This window comes from Prinia subflava, chromosome 1, assembly GCF_021018805.1.
Source record: "Prinia subflava isolate CZ2003 ecotype Zambia chromosome 1, Cam_Psub_1.2, whole genome shotgun sequence".
NCBI classification, from domain to species: domain Eukaryota; kingdom Metazoa; phylum Chordata; class Aves; order Passeriformes; family Cisticolidae; genus Prinia; species Prinia subflava.
Window position 1 is genome coordinate 98949476 of NC_086247.1, and position 21651 is coordinate 98971126.

Consider the following 21651-nt stretch of genomic DNA (forward strand, 5'->3'; position numbering starts at 1 on the left):
TGGCTTTTGTTCCGCACTGCGCCCGTGTCTGTCGCAGATTTAGTGAGTGTGTGTGTGTGCCGGTGTTTAAAGCGTGCAGCGGGTTTTTTTTCTTTTAAAGATTTTCATTGCCGATCTCAGTTTGGGAAAGTGCTGAATTTAAGATCTGAGTGAGAGAGGATGGGTTCTTCTCTTTTGTCAGCACAGGAGGGAATGTTTAATGTTCTGGTTGAATTGTTAGAGTTTAAGAAAGTTAAGTTTTCAAAAAGCTGTTTGAGGAGGTTCGTCCGATGGCTCTGTTTGAACTTTCCGGACCTCTCCGGAGCAAAGGCTCGCAGCCCTCAGTTTTGGAGCACTGCGGAAAGAAAACTAGCAGAATTGGCAGACGCTAGGGACAAAGACACGCAAAATTCACGGTTTTGATTTTGCAGCTCAAAGCTGCCGCGGCAAAATACAGGGAGTTTGAGAAAGAGCCACTGCAAGGACAAACTGCCTCGGGTTCCCTTTCCCTCAGCCCCAAACCCTCTCTCCACAAAAAGGGAATTTTAAAAACAGCGACAGAAAAAACATCTGTCCACCCCGGCTTTCTTCAAAATTCCCATTCCCCCCGCTCAAGCAGTCGAGGCCAGATTGCCCAGGACCCCTCTGAAAGCCCTGGCCAGGCGATCAGAGGACCTTCCCTTCCCCCGAATTCTCCCGGTTCGAAGCCAAAAGTTAGTTTTAAAGTTACTGCATCACAAAAGCCTCAGAATGGTGACTGTAGCACTCAAAATGGGGGGGGGGAACCGCGTGGTCTGATCACCATCCCCCTCTTCTTCCTCCCACGATTCCCTTTGTTCTCCCCACCCTTCCCCTTCACCCCACCCCTTCCCGTCCCTTACCCCTCCCACCGCCCTGAAGTTCCCACCCACCTGCCCTGCCCCCAGACCCGCCCACAGACCCGCCTGCCAGGCAGAGCCACAGGCGGAGTCCCCGGCATGTCCCCACCCCGGAAGTCATCCATCTTGTTTCTTTTGTTCCCACGGTAACGCTTCCAGTTCCCATGGTTGGAACCAGGAAGTAAACAACCGGGAACCAAGAAATCAACAGGCTTGCTTTACTACCGCGCCAGTGACTTACCGATGCTCCCGGGGAGACAACAACAATAATCCTAATTGGCAACCTTTCTCCCAAGTAATCATTAGGGATCTCTGTAAAGCTCACAAAGAATACGGCAGGAAAAGTCTGTACTTCCACGGCTGTGGTCTCCTCACAGCCGATCTAATGTGGCAGTTGTTCCTGCTGATATTAAACAGCTGTTTTCATGCTTCATGAATGTCACAGAGTATAATCTCTGGGAAGCAGCGTGAAGGCAGCTGTTGAGAGAAACACTACCACACCTTTTACAGCAACCAGATACAGCAGTTGATGGGCAGGGGAATGCTATTTCCCTTGGAGTCCTTTGTGGTGAAGGCCAGTGGAATTCTCCATCCACACAGGCCTCCTTGATTCCCTCTGCAGCCCTCACAGTAATTAAAGATCTGGCTTGTAAAGTGTTTTTCAGCCTCCAAACCCATGCTCCCATGCCATCTTATACCATGCTTAAACAGGGTCCAGCAGAACCTTTTGTAGATTTTGTGGAGAAATTGACCCGTGCTATTGAAGTGCAGGTCAAGAATGAGAGTGCCAGGGATCAAATATTAGAAGAAATAGCATTCATTAATGCTAATGATTTATGTCGCTCAGCTATTTTGAATCTTCCTCTAGATCCTCCTTGCACACTCCACTCCATGCTTCAAGTGTGTCAGGTCAAAATCCCCTTCCTCAGCCGTGGGGCTCAGCCTCAACCACCTCAAACATCTTCTCTCCCGCGACCTCCACGTGTGGCTCGAGCATCCCCTGCAGGCCAGACACAGCACAAGCCTTTGCAATGCCGCACATCCTTCCAGAGCAACCGACAGCAGCAATGCTTCTTCTGTGGAGAGGAAGGACACTGGGCTGCCAACTGTCCTCACAAACATCAAGGACAGACGACAACACCCCGAACACCTGGGACTCTTCAAACTTTTCATCAAATGCCAAAAAACTAAAGAGGGAGCGCGAGTCCACCCAGCGCGATGACCCCAATCGGGTGGACCAGGCAGGGGGGTCAAAAGGGGGTCAACCAATTTATGATAACACACCGGAAGGAACATTTCTTTTACCTGAATTTGACCTTGCAAAACCCATTTTAACAACTAAATCTCTATATGAACCTTACAGGTTGCAGCTCATAGAACCGTTGTTTCTAAGTGACCACGACTGCCATTTTGTTACTATAGATCATTGCAGCACCAACGACTGGCCATTGGTGGAGTGCGGTAAGTACATCATCGTCGGGGATTGCAAACACACTCCGCAGGAGGTTGAGGTTCTTCCTGGGCGACTTGTTAACAGTCCCAGGCGCCTCATCCTCTGGCTGCGTTATATCTACCCACCCACATTCTTACCGAAAGGACAGATAATTGCACAGGCCATCCCATACAGGAACCCTAGCTCCCAGAACAACACAATCACAGTAAACACAGTACACAAGGTAACAACACAGCAACCCAGGGTGAAGTGTACATTTATGATGGGTGGAGAATCCTTTGATAAGGATGTTCTTTTCGACACAGGGGCTGATTTGACATTGATCCCAATCAAGGATTGGCCATCACACTTGGCTCTGGATGACGTGGCAGGTCACGTCCAGGGTGTAGGAGGCCTTCAATTGGCACAGCAATCAAAGAACGTGGTGAAAGTAAGGGGATCAAAAGGACAGTTGGCAACTATACGTCCTTTTGTTTTAGATTACAAGGAGCCACTGTTTGGCCGAGACCTCATAGCCCAGTGGGGGTTCACAATTAACGTCCCTGAACCCCCACAAAATTTTTGGGCGGTGGCTACTGAGAGGTGCCCCATCCAAAGACTGAATTGGAAAACCGATGATCCAGTCTGGGTGGAACAGTGGCTGCTTTCTAAAGAGAAATTACAGGCGCTTCAGGAGTTCGTGGAAGAGCAATTGGAAAAGGGTCACATCGAGGAGACTAATTCTCCTTGGAATTCACCAGTCTTTGTCATCCGCAAGGCTGACAAGACTCGGTGGTGGCTCCTTCACGACCTCTGCCAAATTAATAATGTTATCGAAGATATGGGGTCTCTCCAACCAGGCCATGCCCCCTCAAAATTGGAATCTGGCAGTCATTGATATAAAGGACTGTTTCTTCCAAATTCCCTTACACCCTGACGATGCCCCACGTTTTGCCCTCTCTGTTCCTTCCATCAACCGAGCGGCCCCCTGGAAACGACACTGGCAAGTACTTCCCCAAGGAATGAAGGCCTTGCCAGTCCTGTGTCAGCAGTTTGTCACTTCCTTGTTGTCCCCCGTGAGAGCAGCCGTGGAGGAAATAATCATCCATCATTATATGGATGATATACTTGTTTGTGCCCCGACAGATGATTTACTGTCCCACACACTTGGCCTTGTAACAAACTCGTTACAAGGTTACAACAACGCTGCAGGTTTCGAGCTGCAGGCAGGAAAGATTCAGCGGATGCCACCCTGGAAGTACCTGGGCTTGGTGATAAGTAAGCGGACCATTGTTCCGCAGAAACTGGAGATCAGGACCAAAGTCCAGACCCTTGCTGATGCCCATCAACTCTGTGGTGCTTTGAATTGGGTAAGGCCCTGGCTAGGTCTGACCACCAAAGACCTAGCCCCTCTTTTCAATCTTTTGAAAGGGGGAGAGGAGTTGAGTTCTCCTAGGTCACTTACCCCAGAGGCAAGAACAGCGCTTGAGAAAGTTCAAAAAGCAATGTCTTCCAGACAGGCACACAGATGCGACCCAGACCTGCCTTTCCGTTTCGTCATCCTAGGAAAGCTGCCGCATCTGCATGGCATCATTTTTCAGTGGGACCAGTCTGCAAGAACACCCAGAGGAGGTAATAAGGGCCAAGGCAGGGAAGATCCTCTTCTGATTATAGAGTGGATCTTTCTCAGCCACCATCGGCCCAAGAGAATGACACAGCCGCAAGAGCTCATGGCTGAGCTCATCTGCAAGGCAAGAGTGCGGATGAAAGATCTGGCTGGTTGTGATTTTGAGTGCATTCACATGCCAATTGGCTTGAAGACGGGCCAAATGACAACATCCATGTTGGAACACCTGCTTCAAGAGAATGAAGCATTGCAATTCACCCTAGATTCCTTCACAGGCCAAATTTCAATCCATCGGCTGGCCCACAAATTGTTTAATTCGGAAGCAGCATTCACATTGTCAATGCAGAGTATCCGGAGCAGGAAGCCCCTCAAAGCTCTGACAGTTTTTACGGATGCGACCAGGACTTCGCACAAGTCAGTTCTGACTTGGGAGGATCCAGAAACTCGGCAGTGGGAGGAAGATGTTGAAGAGGTGATGGGATCACCTCAGATCGCTGAGTTGGCCGCAGTCGTTTGGGCCTTTGAGAGGTTCACCGGACCATTCAATTTAGTTACCGACTCCCCATACATTGCGGGGGTGGTGTCTTGGGCAGATCAGACCATCTTACAAGAGGTGTCCAACACCACTCTGTATGAGCTGCTCTCAAAGCTTGTAAAGCTTGTCTCCCACCGAGAGCATCCATTTTATGTGATGCACACAAGATCACACACTGATTTGCCAGAGTTTATTGCTGAAGGTAACAGGAGAGCTGATGCCCTCGCTGCTCCTGCAGCAATAGCCCCATTGCCAAACATATTCGAACAGGCAAAGCTCAGTCATCAGCTTTTCCACCAGAATGCGCTGAGCCTGGTCAGACGTTTCCACCTCACACGTCAACAGGCCAAGGCGATTGTTGGCTCATGCCCATCGTGTCAGTCCCACACCGTGCCCACACTACATGCTGAAGTCAACCCTCGCGGGCTTCAAGGCTGGCAAACAGACATCACACACATTGCATCATTCGGAAGACAGAAATACATCCATGTATCAGTAGATACTTTCTCGGGTGCAGTTTACGCCTCTGCACACACAGGGGAGAAAGCACAGGATGTCATTAAACACCTTATCCAGGCATTCTCTTTCATGGGCATCCCCAAAGGCCTCAAAACTGACAACGGCACAGCGTACAAGTCAGGTGAGTTCTGCAGCTTTCTGCAGCAATGGGGAGTGGAGCATAAAACAGGCATCCCACACTCCCCCACAGGCCAGGCGATAGTGGAACAGACCCATCAGGAAATCAAAAGGGTCCTTGCACAACAACAGCAGGTACTGAAGGTTGAGCCCCCCTCTATCCAATTGGCCAGAGCACTGTACACAATCAATTTCTTAAACTGCAGTTTTGAAGTGTTTAACCCACCAGTCATGCGACACTTTGGATCAAATTCTGATTTCCAACAGAAAGAGAAGCCGCCAGTCCTGCTCAGGTCACCTGAGAGCGGACAAGTTGAAAGTACATATGACCTAGTGACGTGGGGGCGTGGGTATGCCTGTGTCTTCATGCCCACTGGGCTCAGATGGGTTCCTGCAAAATGGGTGAAGCCTTTTAGGAAAAAGCAGGGGGAGAGAAGGGAAGATGTAACCACAGGTCGCTTCTGCGGCGCTGTGCTGTGAAAGGGGAAATTATACCTGGTTTACCCTACCCATTCTCTGGGAATGGGAGGACCCCTCACCTTTTTCTTATTTCCAGCCCTCATGTTAATTATTCTGTGTTCTAAAGTCTGTTTTTCAGTTTTTCAGTGTGAAAGATCCAACCCAGACCAGAGAAAGTCACCACCATGACACATCTCTTGCCGATGATTCTCCTTTTCACCAACCTCCTGGCAGTCCATCACGCCTGGATCGTCCCTCAGTCTAAGGCAAACATCTGGGCCACCCTCGCTACATCTACAGGCCAAGACCACATTTGCCTTAGCCAAACCTCAGCCGCAGATCCATTGTCCACCTGTCTTGTGGGGATCCCATTCAAGGTTGGGGAATTGCCCGAACCCTTGCTGAAGGAAGCCAAAAAGATAAGTAGATCCGAGGTCCCTGATGAGTCCCACCCTATTGTGGCAGGAAGCAAGGTTCCAGATATTTAACCCCCTGGTAGGCTGGCGAAGGTTTGTGTCCAAGCTGAGTGAACTCCAAGGGGAGCCCTCAGAGATTGAGCTCCTTGGGTCTGCAAAAGCACAGGTTTGCGCCCAGTTTACCAGGACCCCGCCACAATCATCAGAGAAAGCCCCAAATAACATCGGGAAAAATAATAAATTATACCACGCGGACCCTTGGTGTAAGCGAGTTGCTCAAGCGCCTGTGACATCTAATTGGTGGACAAAACCCATCTCACTACCCAGGGGAATGTTTCTATTTGCAGAGAAAGGGCCTAGGCAGGCATCCCCTCTCGCCTTTCCGAAGGTCCATGTACACTGGGAAAATTAGGCTTGTTTACACCCAACAAAACACAAATGATGAATTGGCAAAGGAGAAACAACAGTACCCACAATTCAGCCATTCAAAAATGAGATATAAAGAATCTGGACCCCGATTGTGACTCTGAAATCATTTATTGGAACAAACCAAAAGAAGTCGTAGTCACAATACTTATCCCATGGGTCGCCATTGCAAAGTCCATGGGGGAATTGGCTCACCTCGAGTGCTGGGTTGCTAAACAAGCCAACCTAACTTCAAATGCCCTGAGTGACCTCCTGAAAGACGAGGGAATCACAGGACAGGTGACCCTTAAAAATCAGGCCTCAATTGATTATCTTTTACTCCTCCATGGACATACATGTGAGGAGTTTGAGGGCCTTTGCTGTTTTAATTTGTCATCTAAGGCTGAAGACATCAAGAAGACCATTGATGAAATGAAGAACTTGGTGAGCGAAATCAAAGAGAAGGCATCGGACTGGTTCAACGACCTCTTTAAGAACTGGGGGGTCTCGAGTTGGGTTGCATCCATTTTAAAAACCTGTGTTATCGTTATAATTGCTTTAGTTGTGATAAGTTTTATTAGAAAGATAATCCATAAGTTTAAGTCTAGTGCCACATCGTCCCCAAAGCCAGTTGTGAACCGTGTTTCCATGGCAACTGTTCCTGAGGAAGTGGAAATGGAAAAATTAGAGAAGTCTTGGGAGGACGAGAGCCTGTGGAGCAATGGCCGTCCATGCAGTCATGGTTCAGAGACAGCTTTTCTGAATCTGAACATCAGCTTCCTCCATGCCAGGTTTGCTCATCTTAATAAAAGAAAAAGGGGGAGATGTGGCAGTGTGCAAATTAGGTTTATTAGGTTTATCGTGTTATTCCTTTGTTCTCTCTCACACGTGAGTGCACCTGTTGTTATGTAACAGTCCGTTACCTGTCATTCATGCTGCCCGCGGTTTTTTGTACTCCTCCCCGCTTCCCCAGTTGGTAAAGTTAAATTTCCCGCGTGTTTAACGGTCCTGGGGATCCCCTTCATTGGTTGTTGTACCCTCACCCCTCCCTCTCACCTATCTGGATAAAACTCTGCACAAACTGCTTTCGCGCGCGGATTCGCAGCGCAGTCGGAATGTGTGTGTACATACAATAAACTCCGCTGCTACCCGCTGCCTTCCTCCTGCCTCTGTCCGAGACATTTTACCACCACTGCTGAGAGGATCTCTTAGGAACAAGAACCCCGTAGGAATCAGTATCGTTCACGCGGCATACTGATCCTTCAGACGATACACACGGTGCCAGGGCTAGCCGGTATAGAGACACTGAGGTCTCAAAGCGCAACACAGTGACAGAAGTCCTTGGCTGACACAAGTCAGGTGTGATGGCTTGGAATCCTCCCTCTATAAATCACATCTTCTGGCTGGGGCTTACTTCTGCTTGAAGAAAGGAACTATAGAATCTGCTGCCTCTTGCTCTGGACTCTGTCAGTCACTGCCAAACACAATCCTGATGTACTTAGTCAGGCAGCAGCTACATTTTTAATGAGATCAAGGAATAGCATGGACTTACCAGGACACTTCCATCAGCCTTTGGCTGTCTAGCTAGGCTCACACCCATCCATTCATCATCTCTGTCTTCCTTACAGGTCTTTCCACAGAGCATGCCCCGAGAATTGCCTACAGAAAAAAAAGGGAAAAGCAGCAAGGCAAGGAGACATGAGTTTTAAATACCTACCAAAGAAAAGAGATTGCCCAGCAACCACCTGACGATGCTTTTCTTTCCTCCTACATCCTGATTATTTATTAGTTCTTGAATGCATTAACTGGGGCAATGTTCTCACTCTTAAGTGGCACCATACACATAAACAGCTGAGGACAGACCCTGTTCCCAACATCCAGCAGCTATCACACTATGTCCACAGCTCTGCTTAAATGAACCATGAATTGATCAAGTCAATGGGAGAGGCATTAGATTGCTTCCTGAATGCAATCTTGAAAATGAGATCAGGGCACTTAAAAAGAATGAAACTGAAATCTGTAGTCCCATCAGGCAGCACTCATGAATCCATGACAATTTACAATCCGGTAGAGGAGAAACCACTTAGCCAAAACACATGCAAGCTTCATAAACAGAAATTCTATTTAGTATAAGTATGAAAAGATGAACAATGCCATTTTTATTGGCAGAGAAAGCAACACGTCACCAAGAAAACCAAAATATTACAATGCTTCCATCTTTACCATCGTTATCCAGCAGGAAATTTTAGATCATAATTTAACTTTAGGCCTCCACCTTCCCCTGCCTCAGACAGTTCATCAGAGGAACTGAAGTCAACCCTGATTCCATGCAACTGCATACAAGGGGTCTCACTGAGACCACTTTAGTACAAAAAGTAAACTCAGAAATTATTTGCTACATTATGAGGGAACCCATAGATCACCACATTACTAACAACATCACATATCATGAGCCCATCTGCATTGCCTGGGGTCATCCCATGCACTCTTACTTCAGCACTGCCCTGAGCAGGCAACAACACTCTGAAACATTTACTTAGTCACACTGAAATGGGTGAAGAAAAGACAGAAGCTTACGTTAAGCAGGGAAAAATTCCCATTTACCTGGTTACTCCCTGGAAAGAGCAAGCAAGGTCACTGGGAAGACACCAGCACCAGGGGGATGTTATTTTGTAATGCTGAAGAGAACATGACACTTTTGCTAATAGTGTTCAAAATCCATCAGAAAAGGCTGATTGCTCTCTCTCAATATTTCCAGGACAGTTTGAAGGTGGCAGAAGGACTGCTAGCCATGTGGTTTGGATTTTTTGGTTGCCTCCTGCCGTCCCAACATCACAACTACCCACCTCTCCCCATATCCAGTTCTGTGCATCTTCTGTCAGGGTTGGTATGGACTCGGCATTTAAACACTGCTCCTGGGGACTGAACAGATGTGCTGTATTTAGATTCTGCCTTGGGAGCACCAACCAAGACCCTGGAAACCAAAAGCAAAGCAACAAGTGATTAATAACTTCAAGAGGAAAGGAAAAAAACAACAAACACCAACAAGGTTCACATCGCCAGAACTTCAGCAGCAAAAGCACTTTTCTGGGCAACCTTGTAAAACGGTGACACTGATTCACAAACTGAAAACACCACTCACAATAAAGGCATTTCTCCACAGTGAAGGCACAAATATTTTTAACAAATTAAATTTCCATTAGGATTGTAGCACATTTAAAGTGACACACCCTCACCCCACAGCTCCCAAAAGCATTTACAAAACCATTAGGATTGACAACAGCATCTGCATCCATTTTTCCTCAATTTTAGCTACATTCCTATCAATCCAGAACTGATACACCCATAAACAGACAAAATCTGAACCTCCTGTTGGCTGCATTCTTGCCAGCTAGCCCAAGATTTGTAAACTTGTTTAGAAAGTGGAGGCACTCCGTTCTCAGAACATTTTATATAATTGTATCTTTAAAAACAACAGCAAAAAAATCAAACCAACTATACAAGCAAATCTCTTCCACAATCCATTGCTATCAAACAACATTTATCCTTAAAGCTGTGAAGACTTTACCTGGACTGTTTATCCCACATGAGATCTAGTGTTTCTGAGAAGCACCAATGGCCTGCTCTGACCATAGGGTTACCCTCGAAAGAAAGATGGTCAGCACTTTTTAATCACTTGTGTTAGGATCTAGTTAAACTCTTTAACAACCCAGCTTCTATCTTCTCATGTCCTAAGGGATGCTTTTTGAGGAGGATTACAGGGGAAGCACAAGTATTAAAGGAGTCCTTTCACTGTCTCCTCATTAAAAAGGACAATCTTTCTCAAGTGGTTGTGACCCCAGACCAGCCAGGTGAGGAGGAGGGAGGTTAAGCAGAGGAGGGCAGCTCCGAGGAGGGCAATGGGGAGCACCAGGTAGCTAAGTAACAGTTCTGCAATTCTCTTATACTGTCACACATGACAGAGCTTCTGAACGTCAAAAAATCGTCACTAAAGATAAGCCCAGGGCTGGAACTAAAATTGATCATCTCTAAAAGGCTAAGGTTCCAGAAGTCCCCTGTGCAGAGCCTGGCTGCTACCTGGGAGGCAGCAGCTGACCAAGGAGACACCGCTCTTGGTTTAGCCACTAAAGAGCTACTGGTGCACAGTCTGCATGCACAACTCTCTCACTCACAGGTGGACAGCCCAGCACCAGCCCCAAAATGGATGCTTTCCCTGTTCTAAACAACTTTTCCCTCACCCTCCAATATAAAGTTCCATACCAATCACCATCCCAGCAGTACACACAGGGAGACCCAAGATCGAAGGTGTGCACTTCTCCAGGGTCAACCTTAGTCATCCAGAAGAGCATCTCCTGCATCAGAGCCTCATCTCTACACAGCAGGAGCACATCTCCACTCCTGGCACACTGCTCTGGATGTTGGATGCAACAAAACTGTCCTGTGGCACTTGATAGATTTACAAAAATATGAGAAACACCTGCATTAAGTGACTATTTACTCTCAGGTTTTATAGACTAAACTGTTTCATTTGGAGAATTCTGATGGAACTGCAGTCTTGCACTCTACAACACACATCATGCTTTCACAAGTGAGGAGAATTAATGCCCAAAATACTTAAATTGCTAAAACCTACAAAGCCTGCACACTTGGGGAGTAAGTGCAAAGCAGCTTGAAAAATAGCTGTAAATGGAAATCCTACTAGGCAAGCAGCAGATATAAAATCGAATGCCAGTCATTTCATTTACACAGGCAATGAATGCATAACATTCACTTATTGACATTCATGAGCTCTAACAAAAATAAACATTACTAGCTTAAAGAGTTGCAGGTTCAAACTGCAAAAGGAAGCACCATGTTTCCATGACCTGTTATAACAATAAGACAACACAGGTCACACTGAACTCCAGTTTAAAAGAGGTTCTGCTCTAACCCAAGAAAAGTAAATATGATTTAGGAACTAGTGCACAAGATACCTTGGGCTCCAACATGAAAGACAGAGACAATGGAGCCTAAATTACAAAGACTTTTCATCTCTCTTTAAAAAGATGAATGGGAAAATTTTGATAATTAACAATCTGAGTAAGCTACTGGCTTACAGATGTCTTAAGCAATTACACCTTTCAAAATGAAAATGTTCATTGCCATTTCTTCATGTGGACTGAGCAGAAAGAAGCAGCCAGCAATACGCCAATGACAAATGTATTTTGGATTGTCCCGAATAGCCATACATTCAAATTTGATATTTCACATACAGCACACACTATGTCATCTTAGGATCTTGTCTCATTCTCTCACTCTTGCACCTAAAACTCAGCAGCTGAAACCTTTGCAGAGCTATTGTTTCATCTGGCATGATCCATGCTCACCCATACCCTAAGATGGTTACCTTCAGGGACACAGGAGGTTTTCTGTTGGCTCACATGCTTTTTGTTTGGTATTTGCTATATATCAATTACTTTAATTTTATTCAAAGGTTTAAGACTGGAATATTTCCTTTGGCAACAAAACGATTTGCTTACCCTTTCACTAACTTCTGTGTGTAATGCCTTAACTGTTGAAAGGAAGTCACTCATTTAACTATCCTGAGACTTTTCGGCAGACCTGGATAGACAACTCATTTCCATCTAAATACTTTGGGATTCCTGGAGCAAAAACCTACCTCTTTGTATCTCCCCTACATATTTGTCATGGATTTGAACTGGCCAGATGTTAATGCACCCATGAGTATATGTTTTTCTTAGCAACTACTGTGAGATGTGATCAGGAACAGAGCAGAGCAGGCTCAAAACTTGAAAACAGAAGATAAAAACTTTATTACATTACATAGGAACAGAAATAGAAAGGGAAACTCTAAACACACACACACACAAAAAAAACCAGAAATGAAATGAAAACTTCTCAGAACATTTCTTCTCTTCTCCTAATTTCTACTCCTTACACATTACCCTCTATAGACTAAAACCTTGGGTTTTAAATCAAACAATTACTACTTAAAAAACTAATCTTTAATTCAGCAAGGGAGAGAGGAGTCTTTATCACACCACAGACTGCTCTTCAGAAAAACACAGGTCCACCCTTTATGTGTGTTTGTGTTACTCGTGGCTACTACCTGGCTGCCATGGTGACACTCTTTTCTCCATGTCCAGTGCTCTCACCACTGTCTATGGGCTAAAGCTGCATATAGGGCTCTTTTTAAGGATGCTTGCATGCCAGGCTCTCCCCATTTTTCCCCTGGGGCTGAGGGTTTCTTCTCTGAGGGCAGAGGGCACCACCACACCCTCTTCCTCTCTTCTCTGTTCGCTCTACTGCAGCAAGTCGAGCTGGCCACATCTACCTCAAAATGCAGTTTATGTTCAAAAGAGTCTCAAGTTCAGTCTATGGCTAACATTATGCAAGAAAAGTTCAGCCCAAAAAGCTACTCTTCTCATTCTTTGCCGATCTAAGATTCTTTTCATCTTCTGACTTTATCTTCTCGGTCCTAAGCTGTTTCTCTCTCTCTTCTGAAGCTACTAGTTATGAGAATCAATGTCTGGAAAAAAGTTTCTTTCTGCCTCAAAAAGGGTTAACAGTTTTTGGCTCCCAGCAGGGGGCTGCAGGCTCAGGCACTCCCAGGCTCAGCAATTCCCATGCGGCTGGGCACCTTCTCCCGGAGGGGGGGCGGGGGGCGGACGGACGGAAGGCACTTCCACAATTTTTCACCCCTCTATCCTGGATGGGACCAGCTCAGCTCTAGTTCTTTCCATTCTCTTCCCCGCCCCAGGGCCCCAGCTTACTTCAGTTCGGCGTGGTTCTTCTCAGCCTGGCCACGTGGCTCCCCTCCCCCACCCAGCCTATGTAACTGGGCAGGGGAGAGGAGATGTTTCCTTGCTGAAACCAGAACCCAAAAGAGGCAGACCATCTGGGAGTCCCTGCTTTTAGCTCCTTGTGTCCTCGGAGGTGTGTCTAACACCTCAGTGGTCACTGAAAGTGCCAATATTCAAACCTGACCATTGATTGGTTTGCCCACAACTCCCTGAAAAATTCACCTCCCCCTCAAACCGAGACAATATTTAAAACACCTTTGAAATCTTTTGCAATGTCTATGAAACAGCACTGCCATCAGAGAAAGTGTTTTTTCTCTGCTACTATATCAAATCAGAAATTCTTCTCAAAACAAAGTCTTAGAGTCTAATAGAGTCTTCTCTCATTTCAGTGCTGTGGAGTCTTGCCCAGCATAAACACAGAAGAAAATACAGCTAGAAGAAGTAGAACTTTCCAACATATTCCAAATAGATTAATCAGCATTTGTTTAAAATGACTGATTTTTGCAGTACTGATTTCCAATGCTATGAAAAGACTACTTGGGCTGTCAGCAAGCAAGCACCAGCTCCAGCCTTTTGCCATAGGGCTTACTATGTGAGTAATACTTTCTGCAGAGATTACTGATGAGTGCAGGTTCTCACCACAACCATACTGTTCCATGGAAAGCCCCTAGACTATTAATGAGTAGCTGCATGAAGATACCTTGAAGGGGAAACCCCATCAAGAGAAAGATGTTACTTTCTATTCAGAAAGGAGGAGAACCAAGAACAGGAGGAGCGAGTTTGGAGCAATTTTAGCCATTTTCCTTGAGGTGTACAGAAATCTGTAAGCAATAGCCTCACCCCACTGGCTCTGTGAAAAAAGTATTGGGGCTCAAACCAAAATAGGGAGCAGTAAGCAGAAAGGCCACTTAATTTCTTGCAATCATACTCACACAATCAAGGACAAACATCTTCATCTGTATTGAGAAAACTATGCAGCTGCATGGCCATCCCTCTGAAGGAGTTGCAGCAGCCGATTTTATTGGATGACAAGAAGCTTTCTTGGCCACAGAGAAATTCATACCTCCTTAAAATTAGTTCCTGAAGAACAGTAATGACCACTTCCCTGGTGATTGACCCTCAGGACATAAAGATTTGGAAATAAAGTGTTGCTTTTAATAGAAGGAACAGTGAGTAGAAGTGCAGAGCTGACTGATTGCTGGAGAGTTGTCAAGCACATTAAGCATGGGCCTACAGCATGCCAGCAGTGATTAGACAATCGCAGTTTAAAGACTGAGGACTGCGGGTACCTCACCTCCCTGCAATGTTAAGTGGCAGGGGAAAAAAGTCTTTAAATATCCTCACATACCACAGCTCATTTCAAAAGCAATACCAGAGAAGGGTGCCCTACCATCATATCCCAGAGTTTCTCCCCTTTAGAAAGGCCTTTATTACTTCCAAAAAAAAAAATAACCCAAACCAAACAAACGTTTACTTGAAATGAAACCCTGTGTTTCATCCATTACATGCAGAGCAAGAAGCAGGAGGGCTGGATATCCATGACAGATGACAGCAAGCTCAGGTTCCTCAAAATTCCATGGCAGGATCTACAGTATCACTGCTTAGATTATGCACACAACATCCAGTCTCCACTCGGTCAGTCTATACCCACACCTTTGATAAATAACATGGAGAACAAAAATTTTCAGCTCCCCTAAAGTTGCTGAATAGAGCTTAAAGATTAAACTGGCAAAAAAAAAGAAAAAAGAATATAAAGGTATACACCTATGATAAATGTGACTGGAACCAGCAGAGAAACAGATAAAGAGGCCTACAGTGTTTGTTTGGGCAAGTTATGCAACAAGAAGCAATAGTGCATGCCTGAAGAAAAGGTTCAAGGAAAGGTCACCTTTAATGTCGAAGCATTCAGTGCATACAAGCACCAGAGACCCCTCTTAATAAGCCTCAGGAACCATAAAAGGACTTTCAGAAGGAGGCAGATGCATGCAAAATAGTTCTAGGTACGTGATGTCTCTGTATTAGATACAAAACATGTTTTAATGAATATATACGATTATGGTAAGTACCTTGTTGTAAAGTCTCACAACATAAGCAGAACAAAGAGCAATCAGCTGGATGTCCTGTGCAGATAAAGAATGCCTGCTTTCTAATTGTATCTTTTCTTTCAAGTTGTATTAGAAAGTTTATTCTGTCCAATTTTGGATGGCCTTCCTTCTGACTGTGCACACGTTTACATGACATGCCAACAGTGCATATCAACCAGCCCAAGATGCTGATCAGCCTTCATTATTTCAGCAGCAGTGCAAACCGGTGAAGAGCAGGGCTGAAGGAATGATGCAACAGCAGAGAAACCAGACTCATTCTTTATTGTAAAACTCACAGCAGGACACCATGCAACTAAACTGACTTCATTACTTTTTCATGCCAGATCATTTTGCCAGACAAGATTAAATGGTCACCTTGAATTTGCTGAAAGATTTGAGGGTGTCAGCAAGAAGGGGTCATAAGGAAGGAAAGGGAAGGAAATACCAAAGTAATATCTTATTCATTTTAAATAAGAACAATCAGGGATTTCATATTAGTAACACCTTTTATCTGTGAAAAAAAAATTAACTGTCTGGGGTTGTTTCTTGGTTGGCTTTTGAGTCCTTACTCCAAATTTCAAAATTATATCCAGAGAGCAGAAGCACTTCAGCTTGTCCCTGCTCCAAATGCAACTAGCCTCCTGTTTTCTTGCTGAAAATGGCAATGATAGGTAACTGAGTAAACCTGTCAAGATTTACAGCTATAACCCACTTAAGGAAGTAAAAGCAGACATTGTTAGAAATACAGTCACTTTACCACATCTGTGTTGAGATACCTTTCTTGAGACAAGAAAATGTGCAAAAACACCTCAATGGAACATTGTTGCAATCAACTATTGCAGAAAACGTCAAAGGTACTGACTTGTTCCACTGTTGTAGCGGTGGCTGAACACCCATATTCCATTATAATTTCTGTGTGCAGCAGCTTGACTATTCACATTTATCTGATGTAAGATTTCATACCAAATATCCCACCCCTTTTTTTTTCATTCCACATGAATATTTGGCTCATATAAAGCCTGAAAGAATCACCAAACTCTGAACCAGTTTACTGGAAACCTACAGGCCTGAAGTAAGCAATAGACAGGTGCCTTTGTGGTCTTAGAAAACATAGTTGAAATGTGGAAGATGTGGCTATGAGAGACACCATCTTAATATGAATTGGTGACTATACACACACACACACGCACGCACACACAAATATGTTCATACACACCAGCACATGGACAAGTTTACAGAAAACAACACAGCTCTCATGATGAGAAGTACACTAGGTGAATATCAGGTCCACAAGCAACAAAGAGCAAGAGTTCCCTGAACACTTTCAAATGCTTGAGAGTATATTAAAGAATTTTAGATGGGCAGGAGCCCTATCAGCCTCAGATATGATCAACCACATTTTTGCAGGCTCACATAGTGCTAAACTCACCGAGCAAGCCTTCAATGCCCAAAATATCACTGCCTGAAGTTATTTCAACTACTTCCCATTGCACTGTACAGACCCAATGGACATGAGAACACTGAAATCATAGCTCTTCCTTGGATATATAAATGTCACAAGAAGAAAGAAAAAAAGCTTGACACACAAAACCAAACAATAACCCTGACTTTTAAGAGAAGCTTCTTCAGTAAACTGGAAAAAGGCTGTATATACTTTTAAGAGACATTTATTATTGACCTTTAGGATGCACACACACGTTACGAGCACAACTGCTCATAGCACACTAGAATCAAGGGGAGTGTGAAAATACTCTTCTCCCAACTTGCCATCCCAGTGTCTGTTGGAAACAGGATTTTGAAGTACCCTGTTGGAAACAAAATTTTGAAGAAAGCAAACTTCCTGGTCTCACAATGAAAAGAGAAGCTTTCCCATCAGTGGTGACAATTCCACCCTCATGATTTCTGACCGTGCTGATGCTGACCATACATTAACCTTTCTGGAATGTTAGGCTTAACAGCTTTTTTATTTAAAAACATTTAACGATCTTAGATGTTGGGTTTTGGAGGTGGTGGTTGGTTTTGTTGTTTTTTTTTCTTCTTCTTCTTCTTCTGGGTGCCACAGCAAGGCACCATGAATCAGCTCCATTAAAATAAAAAAAAATAAAACAAACAAACAAACAAACAAAAAACCCACCACCAAAAAAACCCGGAGTTTTCGTAACTGGAGATTTTAATTTTGAGCACCAGACTTCTAACAGATCCCTGCCATCAGACAGATGCCCAGCACTTTACAATATAGCATGTTTATAAATGAAGGGCCTCTGCAAGACTCCTCCCTAGTCCACCTTCCCTTGCAAAAATACCACACCAGCAGGTGCTATCTGAAGATAATTCATACTATCAATCAGAATGACAGATACCCATAAAAAGCAACAAATTCTACCACTTTTGTCCTGCCACATTGTACTAGATCAGCATTTCATTCACATCATTGCGAATCCCCAGCAACTTGTGCTGAATACAAGTTCCTTTCAGCCTTTGCACCCTTCATTGATTCCTGAGCTAAGTTAAGCACTGCTTTAAACTGAGATCTTTTCTTCTCTCAAGATGCTTTTCCTCTATGTAATCTTCTCATAAGTCCTTAAAAATGAATGCTCTATGAAAGCCACTATGGAGAAAGGCAGAGCAGAGAGCTACTTGTGGACTAAAGCATGTAAAAGAAATTAATTTTTAAAGAACTGTATGCCAGAATGAATACATTTATTTAAACCACAGTGCACCAAAGTTCCAACATCAATAGCTGAATATCTAAGTATAAAAAGATAAAGGCGTGCTTTGTGGATGCTTGCTGGCAGCAGTGGCTCCTACTCACATTAGAACTGCACCACATGACACCAGCTAGGTACAATTAAGAGAAATCACTTTTCATTCTAACCAAGAGCCTCTAACCAACAAACAATGGTCCAATGCGCTTTTCAATCAATGGGAAAACAAGGTTGGCAGTTTCACAAATTTTTGGATGTAGAAAACTTTCTATCTCCGGCCGCCTTCTTTTTAAGTTACATAGACATTTCCTCTACGATTTGGAAGCGTCTTTTCCGCCTCCGAAGGAATTTTGTCCCTTGCCAGGCAGAGTGCGGGGAGTTTAGGTGTGGACGCTGAGCGCGCTGCTCTCGCTGGAGGTTACCGTCATTAGAAATACTTCCCATCAACACCGCAAAACCCATCATCTTCCCTACCCCTTGCGCCTTTTCGTACCCAGTCAAGAAGATGAACTGCTAAAGATTCCCCGCGAGGAAGGGGGATCGAGCACAGCGTCGGGACATCGGCCGTGGGCCGGCTGGCGCTTGAGGACAGTTAGGTCACAATGCCGAGCGCCGGCTGCCAGCCCAGACAGGACCTCCTCGTGTTAAAACCCTCCCAGCGCGGGGCCCCTGCTCACATCAGGGAAATCACTCACGCACAAGAGGCCCGGAGCCCACGGCTCTGAGTCCAGCGCACCCACACCAGAGGCGGACGGAGTGCGAGGAGAGGCCCCGCGGCCGGGGCGGAGGCGTCCCTTCGCTGCCCTCGGAGGGGGCTCGGGAGATGTGGCTGCCAGGAGGGATGGATGTCCCGGCAGCGACCGCCCGGCCGCATCCCCGCCGCCCCCCGCGAGCGCGCAGGGCCGCGCTACTCACCACCGCGTGCTGTCGTGGTAGTGCTGCAGCACCGAGTACCCAAAGAAGGAGGCGTTGGGACCCCGGAAAATCACGGGGCCACCCACGTCCACGTTGTAGGAGCGCACAGCGGCCACCCACAGCAGCGTCCACAGCGCTCCGCGCTGCCGCGCCTCCAGCATCCTGCGCGTCCCGAGACCGCCGCCTGTACCGGCGCCGCCGAGTGCCGAACTGCGGCTCGCCGGCTCCTAGCCGCCCCCGACACCCACCCCCAGCGCTCTCTCCGGGCCGGCCCCGCTTTGTGCCCGCCCCGCCGCGCCCCGCGGGCACCGTGCACCCTCCGCCCGCGCCGCCTGCGCCCCCTGGCGGCCCCGGGCCGCACCTGCCGCGCCGCGCCCTCTACCGCCCGCGGGCCGGGAACGCGCCGTGCTCAGCCCTGCCCCCCGGGCCCTCCCGCCACGGCACCCACCGGGCCCCACAGCCACCCTCGGTGTCCCTCTCTTCCACGAAACTGGCCGTCAGCAGCTATGCTTGCTTTCATTTTTCCACTTACTCCCGTTCTCGCGCAGCCCCTCCCCCGTCGGCGTCTGGAGGAGGAAGAGGGAAATCGCAAAGTTTAGGACAGAAAGTCATGGAGGAATCAGTCCTGACTTCCATTAGTTTGAGGCTATCAGCCCTGCTTGAATTTGGCACGCGGAGAGGAACGGTTCACGAGCGACAGAAGAAAGATCTGATTGTGCATGGCACTGAAACGCACTGGAGATTTTCTTGAGAAAAGGGAAGCCCTGAGGAGAAGCGGGTTTTTTTTTTTTTCAGGTCAGCAGAAATGAAAATACTTCGGGTAAAAAAATCAGACCATTGTTTTCTGGTAGAAGTAATTCAGTTCTGAAAAAGTAGCAGCAACCTTCGTGGCTAGGTAAAAGCTGAAAATAATTGTTCTAATACTTGAAAAGTTTGACCATCTGAGAGCAATAAACGATCAGTCAAAAATGCACTAATAGATGAGCAAAGGCAAGAAGATAGTCTGCTCCAGAGGATAAGACAAGGGTGACCATCACTCTGTAGGAGAAGGGGAGGGAAGATACATGGTAGAAAACACTTGGGGCCACAGAGCCCATCCTTTTATTAAAGTAAAAAGCAATGTATTTTAGTGCTCAGGATTCATGTGGTTAGATCCTTCTTGAGGATCAAGCCCAGAAGCTCAGAGGATAAATAGTTTCTCACAGATAATTGTGACTTTCATATGTTTGTGTTAGCTTTGGCTTTGACTACTTAATTCCATTGTACACCCCTCATCGATAAGAAAATGCACCAGGAGAAGCAGAATAAGTCCTGGGAAACACAAGAATAGAGGGGCCAGGAATTCTGATTACAACAGGAACTGCTACTGTGGCAGGTCACTGGAGATTTGCAACCAGGTCCAGTACCTCTTGCGTATGCACACAATAGTGAATGGGGAATTTGCTTCTGGTGACACCAGTGATCTCCAGGGAAGAGTGCTGCATGTTGAGGCTCTTGGAAAGCTATCATGGAAAAATACTCTTGCAGGTCAAATCTTCTCTCAGCAAAGGAAGTTCTCGGTGAAAGAGTAATTAATTTTCTGCAAAAGGTTTGCACCGGGATTTGTGTTCAGTGAGGAGAGAATTCCATGGTAAGCTGTTTCATGATATCCATGTCGTTTTTTCAAAAGCAGAGCTTGTTTCTGCTAGGGAGATCCTCATCAGGAAGAAGATTGATCACAATCATTGTTTTTGAGCATCACCCTCAGAGCAAGTGCTCAGGTACCACTTGTACATGTTGCTGTTTAGAAACTGCCATTTTTGATGTTGATTGTAATGCCAGAAAACAACATTAGCATAGAAATTTTCAGGCACAGGTTAAACAGAGAAGTAATAATTACAGAATTTGGTGGTGAAAAAAATCAATAGAGGAATGGATGTTTCCAGACACCAAAGTGTTTTATATTGGCTGGGTGAAACTTAGTGGTATAATTAGTGTTCTTGTTTCAAGGTGGATTGTGAAAAGATTGCAGTAGTGTGAGTCTTCCTTCATCTAACTATGCCAGGGTTATGGAGAAGTGAAAAATTTCCAGTCAAATCTGAGTGGCACAATGCTCACTATCAAATAAAAAGCCTTGGGTGTATGATCAACTGTTTTGGTTTTGGTGCATTAAGTGAAAACAGTAAGGCATTTATGTCATATTAGCAGGGAGATTTTTAACATTTAATAGAAATATTTTCAGTGGGATTTTATAACTGTGCAATCAATATGGATAAAAGTAATCTGATTTAGGCAGAAAGTCAATACACCACAATTAAGCAAATTCCACAAATGATATGCTGTCTCATTAGCACTACAAAACCATATCTCTGCCTTTTGAAGCAAGAAAGTGTTGGGTGGTTTTAATTAATTACCTGGGCAGTAAATGGTGCTCAGACAGCTCTCAAACCAAGTTAAGGAAATGTGGATGATATGCTAGAGAGAGCAATTGGTTCATCCTTTTCCAGAGGGAGAAGAGAAGCAAAGCAGCTAGATGAGGTGAATGGACATTTGTCTTTCACACTGTAGAGTGCTCTCAGGAGGACTTATTCCAACTAGAAATGATACATACAGAATTGTGTCAGTCCATAAAAATGTCAGCTATCCATTCTTTGCAAGGAAGAATATCCAGGAAAAGGCTAGGAATATGGTATTTCCATGGTTTTCTTTCTTTTATTGCACATCCAAATACTGAAGTCATCTCACAACATTTAATCCGATGGGAATTTTGTCAGTCCAAACAGAAACAGAAACTGCCT

The 21651-nt window shown here is 45.5% G+C and overlaps 1 protein-coding gene across 1 annotated transcript in view; it reads right to left on the reverse strand.

Moving 5' to 3' along the window:
* ITGA9 (integrin subunit alpha 9) overlaps positions 1-19161 on the reverse strand; it is a 241550-nt gene extending 222389 nt beyond the window's left edge. Inside the window, exons 1-3 of the mRNA XM_063404980.1 lie at positions 18875-19161; positions 9214-9341; positions 7920-8026 (exon numbers count right to left, since the gene is read on the reverse strand). Coding sequence (XP_063261050.1) covers positions 7920-8026; positions 9214-9341; positions 18875-19035 — 396 coding nt within the window. The 5' untranslated portion in view covers positions 19036-19161. The remainder of the gene's footprint in view (positions 1-7919; positions 8027-9213; positions 9342-18874) is intronic.
* Positions 19162-21651: the final 2490 nt, after the last annotated feature.